Below are 9,633 nucleotides of genomic sequence, written 5' to 3'. Positions count from 1 at the left end.
CTGGTTCTGTCCCTAATTCCCTGTGAGAAGAGACCAGCACCAACCTCTCTACAATGTCCTTTCAAGTAATTGTAGAGCATGATGAGGTCCCCCTCAGCCTCCTCTTCATCAAACTGATCTTGCACTCTCCGTCAGCAGATCACAAAGTGTGTTGCAGAAAAGGTCAATATCACGATCACCATTTTAAAGATGGAGAAGTTGAGACACAGAGGCCAACAGTCTCAGAGAAAGTCACCCTGCAGGCAGCTGGCAGAACTGAGGGCAGAGTCCCAAGGTCCCCAAATCCAGCCCAGTGTGCCGGCCTCCCCACTCCCATCATTAGCACGGTGAAGTTTGCCACTAATTGGTGTGGAATGATTGAAAGTGGAAGAAGCTGTCGCCATGGATACAGCATCTACAGGCTCTGCCTTGGTGGGAGACCACAATGGCTCTGTGGTCTTCAAAGAGAGCACAGAAACAGCCACTCATTTGCAAATGGTGCCGGTGGTTACCTTGTAGTACAAAGACAGAACCAGCTGCTAGCTGTGACCCTCTTAGGTTAACTGAGCTGGTTGATTCACTGGTTTCTCTAGCGCCAACTGGAGCAGACTGCCAGGACCTGTTGGATAAGTTACCTCCATAACTTCTCTACATGATTTACACTCAAATCGTGCCCTTCACTGCGCCTGTGTTCTCCCTGTCCCCACCCTGGGTAGTGTCTTTCCTTCGCAATAGGTGGTCTCAGCAGGGAATAGGAAGAAAGACCCCCCCAGCAGCACACACAAACAAATGTGCGTCCCCCAAGAAGGTTTTAGCTGCAGGGAGGTGCAGATGATGACCCACTCGCAGAGCTGAGAGCTCGGCAGCCAACCCCCAGACAAACTTGGCCTGTGGCACCTCGGACAAACTTAGAAATGAAGTGTCCCTTAAATAACCTGAAATCTTATTGCTCATTAGTAATATCCAGGAGTGTGAAACTGCTTTTACACATGCTCATAGCTATCACTGACAAATCCAAAGCTGCGAAATCAGTGTCTGCTTGGGATCATCCAGTAACACATCTCTTTTCGAGGTATCTTTAAAGTTTTATTCAGCAGGTATTGACCTGCTGCCAAATGAAAATCCTTGATCAGCCACTGTGTCCCCATCGCTGTGCCCTTATTTCTCATTAACCTGGTGAGTCAGAGCTGTGTTCTGTGTGCATTTGTGTGACTACTCATTTTCCCTTCCCCCATACAATGTATGAACTGCTTGGATGATTTCAGGCTTAACAGGACACCATGGCCTCAAGATCCCAATAAAATCAGGCAAAGAGGTGACTCAGATGAGAGGTGACCATGGTAATGCCTCCTCTGAAGAGAAGCACATGGTGTGACTTGCTCGTTAATCATCAGCAAAGCCAGAGAAAAGCAGCCCCAGGACACAGATCTATGGGAAAACCCCTGGAATGGCTTGTTCAGTATAATCGCTCCTCTGTAAATCAAATAAGAACCATTTCCAAGACTTCTCTATTTTAAAGTCACTAGACTGCATCCAGGGAGAGTCCTTGTGGGACCTAGACACTGCTGGCTTCCTTCTTGCCCCTAGTGATGCCCACCACCACGGGGCAGGTCTCTGCATGTACTGAGACCTGGTGAATAGAAATGGTCTTTCTGCAATGAGGCAAAGCTCTGCCGAGAGGAGAAGGACCGTGGCTGGCCCTCTCCTGGGCTGCTGGGTGTAAAGAGACCCTGGGATATCAAGATGAGGATCTTGAGATCCAGTGTTTCTAAGATTAGGCAGCAGCTGGGCAGGTGCTTCTGCCTTAAGCACTAGCAGGTAAGTGCAATAGGAACCCCATGTTATGTATGAAGTGCTTCTCTGGATTTGTTAAATATATATTTGCTTTGCTTTTTACTTGTTGTTTCCCATTGAATAGAGAACAAAACTAATTGCCGTTTCCAGACAGCATATGATCTGAGGCAAGATTTTAGAAGGTTCATGGGCTGTGCCAGCAATACCCCTCTCAATTTGCAGGAGCACCAGCCTCTCAAGGGAGCTCCTCTATACAGAGCAAGGTGTGCCTGCCTCATCAGAGAGTAATTAATGAGCCACACCAGGGTCCCATTTCACCTCTAATTGGCCAGGACAGAAGCTGGCTCCTTTCTACTGCTTCCCAGAGCTGCCAGTCACTGAGGGTCCCTCCTCACCCCACTCCCCCAGCTGGTATAAAAAGGCAGAGTGGGGGTGAGGGGGCATGGTGTGGTGTCTGGATTTTTGTTGCTGGTTCTCTGCTTGCCTCCAACAAGGGTGAAAAAAAGGTACTGCTCTCAAATTTTCAGGGGAAGTTTTGGGATGTTGAAGCTGTAATAGCTCTATGAACTCTTGGTTCATGTTTGAATGTTTCTTATGTAGCTTAATTCTGAAATGGAGTTAGTTAACACACAGTTGCTTGTGGTCCTGCCTGGAAGTTTAGATACACTCTGTGCTGGTTTTGAGCAAAGAGCTGGCTTTGGTTGGGTGGTGTGGGGCAGCTTGTTGGGCTGCTTTTTCCCCTCTAGTTCTTCTGTTACTACCTATTTAATACAAGAATTCCTCGAAGCCTTGGTAAGGAGGGAGGAGGTGCCCAGTGCTGCTTCTAAGTGTATCGGTAGTAAGCACTATGATCTCTCTGATATTAGCTGTCCTGGATGAGAAAAGACTTTTTTCTTCTTGTTTTTCTGCTTCTCATAAACCACGTCAAACTTATATAGGTAGCTTTGCAAGTTGCACAGATCCCTTCCTTCTGTAATGGGGATGGACTTTTTTGGGGGGGTCTTACCTGGTATAAACAACCTACTTTTAGCTGGAGGAAAGTGCTTACTAGCTGCTTTGTATTTTCTTCCTAAACCCATGGTGCTACTTGCTTTTCAGCTGCAATGGCCTCTGCTATGCCTGACAAAGAGGAAGCTGCCAAGACCTCCCTGGTGGTGAGGGAAGAGGAGCAGGAGGTGGGTGCTCTGTGTGAGGTGTAAGGAGTGGCAGCTCCTGGGTACAGGTGTGAGGAGGTGACCCTGGTGTGGCCGGAGGAAGCTGGGTCTGCACAAAGGGAAGAGTGTTTATTCTGCTCAGGCTGTGATCCGCAGCTTCTCTGGAAATGCGGATGGTAACACAGACAAAAGAGTAGACCTGAAGACCCTCTAAGTAACTTCCTAGGCTAAGCAAGATAAGCTGGCTCTTGGCTAGGAAGGCTATTTCTCTAACTCCATAGGTCAAGGTCCTGGCTTGCTGCAAGCAGTGCTTCTGTGGAAAGGCTCCTGTGTTTCAGCAGCACTGGAACCTGCTGTACTTGCTTTACTCCCAGGACCAAGCAGCAAACTTCTTGCACACTAGTGTAAAGTCTTTCAGCTCAAACCCAGCTCTATTCTGTGTGTTGAAACTTTTTCCGGAACATTAGCTTGTTAAGTAGCTATATCAAATGAACTGGAGCTGGGTACAGACATAGTGATATTGCTCACAAACTCTACTCTGCCTTGGGGAGCACTGTGCTAGAGGAAGACCTTTCCAGAATGAGCCAACTGGAAGTGTCAATAGTCCACAGCTTCTTTCCCTGTTTCAGAAATGAATTGTAGTTTTTAAAGCAAGTGTCCAGGTTAGGCAAACCTTGCTTCTCCAGCCAGAGTAAGGTTGAAGAGGAGGTCTTGTAGCAAAACTGTGTAGGAAGCTCAGGGTCATGTTTGCAAGATTCATGGCTCTTTTATGTTTTTGTTCTTCTAGGATGCAGTGAGTCAGGTGGCTAACCTGACCTTGGTCAGCTCTGCCTGTGATATGGTTTCTACAGTTTATGCCTCCACTAAGGAGACCCACCCCTATGTCAGATCTGTGTGTGATGCAGCAGAGAAAGGAGTGAGGACTGTGACTGAGGCAACAGCCAGCTGCGTGCAGCCAGTTCTGACTACGCTGGAGCCTCATGGTAATTCCCTGAGAGGGACTCTTTCCAGCTCTGGAAGGAGTCCTGAGATGTAGAGATGCACCACTCTATCACTTTACTAAGAGGTCAATGCTTGGCTTACAAGTCAGGCTAAAAAGCAGAGTCCTAGTCCAAGCAATGCGAGGTAGGGTTTCTCCCTGGAGGACAAGGGCTTGACTCTGATATTGAATTCCCTAAAATTGGTCTTGTAGGGTCCAAAGTAGCAGGTGGCAGATGCTTACAGTCAGATTTTTAAAAGTTCATGGTGGCTACAGGAAAAAATCTTTTCTTGGAGGACATCTAAAAGTCCTGTTTGCCAATGGCCTTTAAAGATTGACATCTGAGAAGCTCTAAACTCCTAGAGTATTCCTAATGACAAATGCCTGACAAAACAGTCTGTGCAACAGGCCTGAGTTTACACTAAGCCCAGAGGGAGCATCCCCCCTCCTGACAGTTACTATGTGATTCTGGATCCTTGGGATGTGGAGGCTTGAGCCTCAGCCTTGAGAGCTGTGCACTTGTTTAGTCTAGAGCTTGGGAAGCTTCAAGAGGGGATCTCATGTAGAAGTGCAAACTGGGTGCCGTTAAAGTGAATAAATCTATGAGATGAAGACAAGCTGCCCTAAGAATTCAGTTTACAACACACCTGGCCTGGTGTTCAGAATAGAGACTTTCATCTAGGCTCCCTGCAGAGCAATATATTCAGGAAGGTAGAACTTGAGATAGAATTGTGGAAAATCAGACTTTGACTTTTTTTTTCTTTTCAGTTACTGCAGCAAGTGAGTATGCCTCCAAGAGTTTGGAGAAACTAGGGGAAAAGCTTCCACTCCTTCAAAAGCCAGTGGAACAGGTAAGAACCAGAGGCCATGCTGTCTGTGACTGATAGAGAGACCTGATTCTTGCAGGGTTTCTGACCTTTGGAGTTAAGCTTTACCCACAAGGTGCATAGTGCAAGCTCCTACCAGAGTAAATACTTAGCACACACTTTGCTAATTGCTCTTTCGGAATTCTATTGTACTAACATCACCCAATCCCTTATCTGACATAAATGTTCTCTTTCACAGGTGATCTCTGATACGAAAGAGCTGGTATCATCCAAAGTGGCTGATGCAAAGGATGCTGTGAGCAGCAAAGTGACAGAGATGATGGATGCAACTAAGGAGACTCTTCAGAGCAGCATGGAGGCTGCCAAATCTGCAGTGACCAGCAGCGTGGGAATGGTTATGGACTCCAGAGAGGGTCAGACTGCTGTAAGTGGAGCAGAAGCTGTCCTGGTTGGAACAGAAGGCAACTCTCTCCCAATTGCAAATGAGGAACTAGGTAAGGAATGATACATGTGACTATTGATAATGGGAACCATCGATCTTGGAGAGGCTCTGCTCCATTCCTCACCCCACTGCTCTGGAATGGGGCTGATGGAAAGTGCTGTGCTGGAGGCTACCTGGCTCCTAGTCCAAGATCTCTTGATACTTATTTACTGTGTGGCAAGCATCTCTGGTCAGCCACTGATGGATACTGTCCCTTTCCTCAGCCAAACTGGCAGCATTTGCAGAGGGTGCAGACATAATGTCTGTGGAGGAGCAGCAGGAGAAGAGGAGATACTTTGTGCGGTTGGGGTCTCTCTCTGATGAACTTCGCGTATTTGCCCACCTGCACTCAACAGACCAAGTGAAACAAGCCTGGCAGGGCATGCGGGAGGCCCTTGCACAGCTTCACTGCATCATTGAACTGGTAGGTAAAGCCCAGTCTCCTGGAAGGAGGGGAGCAAATCATGGGCTTGTTTTCAGCTTCATAGCTATGACAGAGCTGTGCTGTTCACCAGCAGATCTGTATTAACACTCTGATCTTCCCCCTGCCACAGATTGAAGTTTTTAAGCAAGGATTTAACCAAAAGCTTCAGGAGGGGCAGGAGAAACTACACCAAATGTGGCTGGACTGGAGTAGGAAGTCTTTCAAAGAGAGTGGAGATGAAGGCTTTGCAGAGCCAGAGGTAACTTCTTGGGCAGGGAAGCAAAGGGCTCTGGGCATCCCCTTGACTTCTAAATTTACTTCTTCTTTTTTTAACTGTTTCCTCTGACCTTGTCCTTCCTGCCTCCTCCCAGGAGATGGAGTCTCTGGCCCTGCTCCTGGCACTTGGTATCACACAGCAGATCCAGATTGCCTGCTGTAAAATAGTGTCTGCAATCCAAGGCCTTCCCTCAAGCCTTCAGGCTAAGGTAAAACAGTCTCTTAGTACCATAGAGGAGCTCCACGCTTCTTTCTCGGTGGCAAAATCCTTCCAGGACTTGTCCAGCGGTGTCTTGACCCAGAGCCAGAGGAAGCTGACTGTGATCCAGGAGTACATGGAGGAGCTGCTGGACTACCTGAAGAACAACACTCCTCTGTCCTGGCTGGTGGGACCCTTTTCTCCCAAGGAGGAGAAAACATCACAGGAGGATGAGCCCTCTCAGGAGAAAACATCACAGGAGGATGAGCCCTCTCAGGAGAAGGAGGCAGAGACAGTTGTAGAAGGACATCATCAAGTCTCTGCCACCTTGATTTAAAGGATAAGGCCAGGAGCACAGCCCTGACTGGTGTGGCTCTGGTGAGAGCTTGGTCTTAGCTTGACATAACCCCACTCCCCAGCTGATGGTGAAGCTGTTGCATCTTGGGTGACTATTGGGCATTGGTGAACAAATCCTCAGGGAGGGGGTGGATGTAGCCGAGGGGGCTCATAGCTGCCTTCAGGACTGCTGGTGGAACTCTGATCTAGAATGAGAACAGAGCTGAAGCTCTGCAATGCTCCACCTCCCTAGTAAGCTGTCTATGGTATGACCTTCATCAGTGCATCCTGCCTATGTTCTTACAATAGTTGCTGTTGGTCTTAAACCTTCAGCTAGCATACAATGTAAATAGCCTTCCTGAAAGCTGTTTGTACTAGGTGATAACTAAAAATAAAGTACTGCATGCAAAACATCTTACTGTCTCTAGTGTCTCTTGGAGAAAGACTGGAAAGGGGAGTATTGCTGAAGACATGTGGATTGTACTCTTCCAATCTCATCCTTGATGCCAGGACAGGGCTGTCAGGAATGCAAGAACTGGGGAGCAGTCAGTGGCACAGTAAGCCCTGCTATTGTCTTGGGAAGTAAGAAATGTAGTTTCTTCTCACTCCCAAGCCTGGGGATGTGTATGTGTCCTCCTGGCACTCTCCCATGATTGGAGAGGCTGCAGAGAGCTGTCGGGATCCTGACATCCCTTGTCATTAGTGGTCCTAGGTCTAATTCTCCCACTGCAGTTGTCTGATGCTACCTGGTGAAGATTTCACAGTCTGTGGTGGGGTAGTGGGCTGCAGAAATGTCTGTCTGTGAGAGGTGTGGACTTGCTGATGGAGAGTCCTTAGGGTATAGGTGATGGATACCTACTGTCAGCACCAACCTTTCTTGGCCAGAGGTTTCAGTTGAGCTATGAGCTCTTCAGCTGCCATGTCTGATGCTGTTCTAAAGAGATTGAACAGCTCAATGCTTTCAGACTTGCCAGTGATGTAACTAAGGCTTGTGGACCAAAAGCCTCCTGAACTTCTAAACAAAAAACTCTACTCCTTGCTGGTCATCCTTCTGTCAAGAAAAGAAATGGAATTTGTATCCAATGTGAGTACTGTTTCTTCTAGAAATTTTGTTTTGTTTGTTTTTTTTAAAAAAAGTTAAAGCTTTTCTTTCATGGAGGTCAGAAAGAGGGATTGAGGAGGGGATGTTCTTGGGGAAAGGAAATATAAAGTTGAAGAGGTGGAACTTCTTCCTCTTTTAAATAGAAGTGATTTCTATTCTGACAACACTTCTCATCCTATGTTACTGTATGTAATGACTCGGTGCTGTGCTGTGGCAGGACTATATGATCCTTGGGCTTTGGCTTTAAGTTATTCCATTGATGCAACACAATTCCATGATATAATAAAGAATTGGATCCAACTTTGAGCTCAGCATGTCAGAGGCTATTGGACAACTGTCCAACCTGTGTTCCTCATGTAGTAACTAGTTTGTGTTGAAGGCAAAATAATAAGGCAATCTAAGCTGCCAAGACAAGTTATTATTGAGATCTGAGAGATAAATTGCAGGGGTCATCTTTCCACTGCATGCGCTCGAACTACTGCTGGGCAATTTCTCTCTGGAAAAGAGTTCAAAGGGAGGCAGATCCAGTCTGCCTGATGTAATTACAGCTCAACTTGTAGGGTGGGAAGTGGGGCACTAACTGCAAGCAGCATTGGAGCTAGTCCTGCTGCTTAGTGGGAAATATGCTTTATCTTGTCTTCTCAATAGCAAAGCTGTAACTTGCTTCCTAGGAGTGCCTGAATCCTGGTTTTAAATTCTGCTAGTTAAGTGCAAAAAAAATTTTCCTGTACTTGATATCGATTTGTCAATGCAGCACATCTGATCTGTATTAATACAGTGCTTAGACTAGCAAATCATGCTGCTTCTGCTTATGGATCACTGGGGCATATTTGCATTTGATTAAACCTATTTCCTGCAAGCACTATTGGCTGCTCTTACCTTGGGAGCCTGCTGCTTTTCTCATGGACCAATCTGTAATTTGCAGCTGGGAACTCAAATGCTACATGTGTTCAGGGTCTCCCTGGTTCCCTGTGCAGGACAGCCCAACGTCTTCAAGGTTTTGGTAGGTCCACTGCTGCTACAGTCCCCATGGCCTGCAACAGAATAAAATGACCTTACTAGCTACTAAGTTGGTAAAGGAGTTGGAGCATATGTTGTATGAGAAATGGCTGAGGGGTCTGAGGCTGTTTAGCCTGGAGAAGAGGAGACTGAGGGGAGACCTTACTGCTCTCTACAACTGCCTGGCAGGAGGTTGTAGTGAGGCAGGGGTTGGTCTGTTCTCCACAGTGGCGAGTGATAGGACAAAGGGAAATGGCCTTAAGTTGCGCCAGGGGAGGTTCAGGTTGAATATTAGGAAAAATTTCTTTACTGAGAGGGTTGTCAGCCATTGGAACAGGCTGCCCAGGGAGGGAGTTGAGTCACCAAGTTAATGCTCTTGTCAGACAAGTCATAATCAGTCGATGCATTGTTTTTGATCAACTTCCCATCCTTGATTTGGTAACCCTGGCTGATCTTGTAGATCTTCTTGTTGATTTCAGTCTGATGATGATAGCCCTTCTGATCAGCCCTGGCCAGAGAGAAAGCCACGCAAGCAAGGTGCCATGCACCAATACAGGCCACTCCGCTGAGACCCCTATGAGTCTTGCAGGGCAACTTCTTGGTGTGCCAATGACTTTCTATCCCTTGCCCTTGGTGACTCCAATAACATCTATCCTCTCATCCTGGCCAAAGACAGTGGACACAGGCACCTGCTGTTCCAGCTTGGAGGTGTTTAAGAGAAGGGTACATGTTGTGCTGAGGGACATAGTTTAGTGGTGTTGATAGGGCTAAGAAAATGTTGGACTCAATCTTGAAGGTCTCTTCCAGCTGAAAATGTTCTATGAATCTATGATCTTCTTACGGCAGTTCCTAAAGATCTGCTTGAGAAGTGGAGTCTGAGTGGGTGACTCTGCTTGTGTGTTACTTCTTGTTTAACCTCCAAAGATTAAGGGAATCATGCAGATGTGTTACACTAAGCAAGAAGGGTAAAATTCTCATCAAGACTAGCTACGGATAGGTATAGTTTGACGACTTATTTGCTCTTCCTCTTCTGGTCCCATCTATGCTGCAGAGACAGGGATGGGATAAAGGTGCAAAGAAACG

The 9,633-nt window shown here is 46.9% G+C and overlaps 1 protein-coding gene across 1 annotated transcript; it reads left to right on the top strand.

Annotated features, from left to right (window-relative positions):
- Positions 1-2,875: 2,875 nt before the first annotated feature.
- On the top strand, positions 2,876-6,450 carry LOC104274616 (perilipin-3-like). Its single transcript, XM_009870306.1, has 7 exons — positions 2,876-2,948; positions 3,715-3,910; positions 4,675-4,757; positions 4,972-5,227; positions 5,439-5,638; positions 5,769-5,897; positions 6,010-6,450. The coding sequence occupies exons 1-7, from the start codon at positions 2,877-2,879 to the stop codon at positions 6,448-6,450; spliced, it is 1,377 nt and encodes a 458-aa protein (XP_009868608.1). The 5' UTR covers position 2,876.
- The last annotated feature ends 3,183 nt before the right edge of the window (positions 6,451-9,633 follow it).

This window comes from Apaloderma vittatum, unplaced genomic scaffold (genome assembly GCF_000703405.1).
Source record: "Apaloderma vittatum isolate BGI_N311 unplaced genomic scaffold, ASM70340v1 scaffold12760, whole genome shotgun sequence".
Lineage (NCBI taxonomy): Eukaryota > Metazoa > Chordata > Aves > Trogoniformes > Trogonidae > Apaloderma > Apaloderma vittatum.
The sequence above is the reverse complement of the archived record's forward strand: the minus strand, read 5'-3'. Positions and strand labels throughout refer to the sequence as shown.

Coding starts and splice junctions, on each gene's coding strand:
- LOC104274616 (XM_009870306.1), top strand. CDS start 2,877: ATGGCCTCTGCTATGCCTGACAAAGAGGAAGCTGCCAAGACCTCCCTG. Junction 3,911..4,674: donor GACTACGCTGGAGCCTCATG/GTAATTCCCTGA, acceptor TTTTCTTTTCAG/TTACTGCAGCAAGTGAGTAT. Junction 5,228..5,438: donor AATTGCAAATGAGGAACTAG/GTAAGGAATGAT, acceptor CCCTTTCCTCAG/CCAAACTGGCAGCATTTGCA.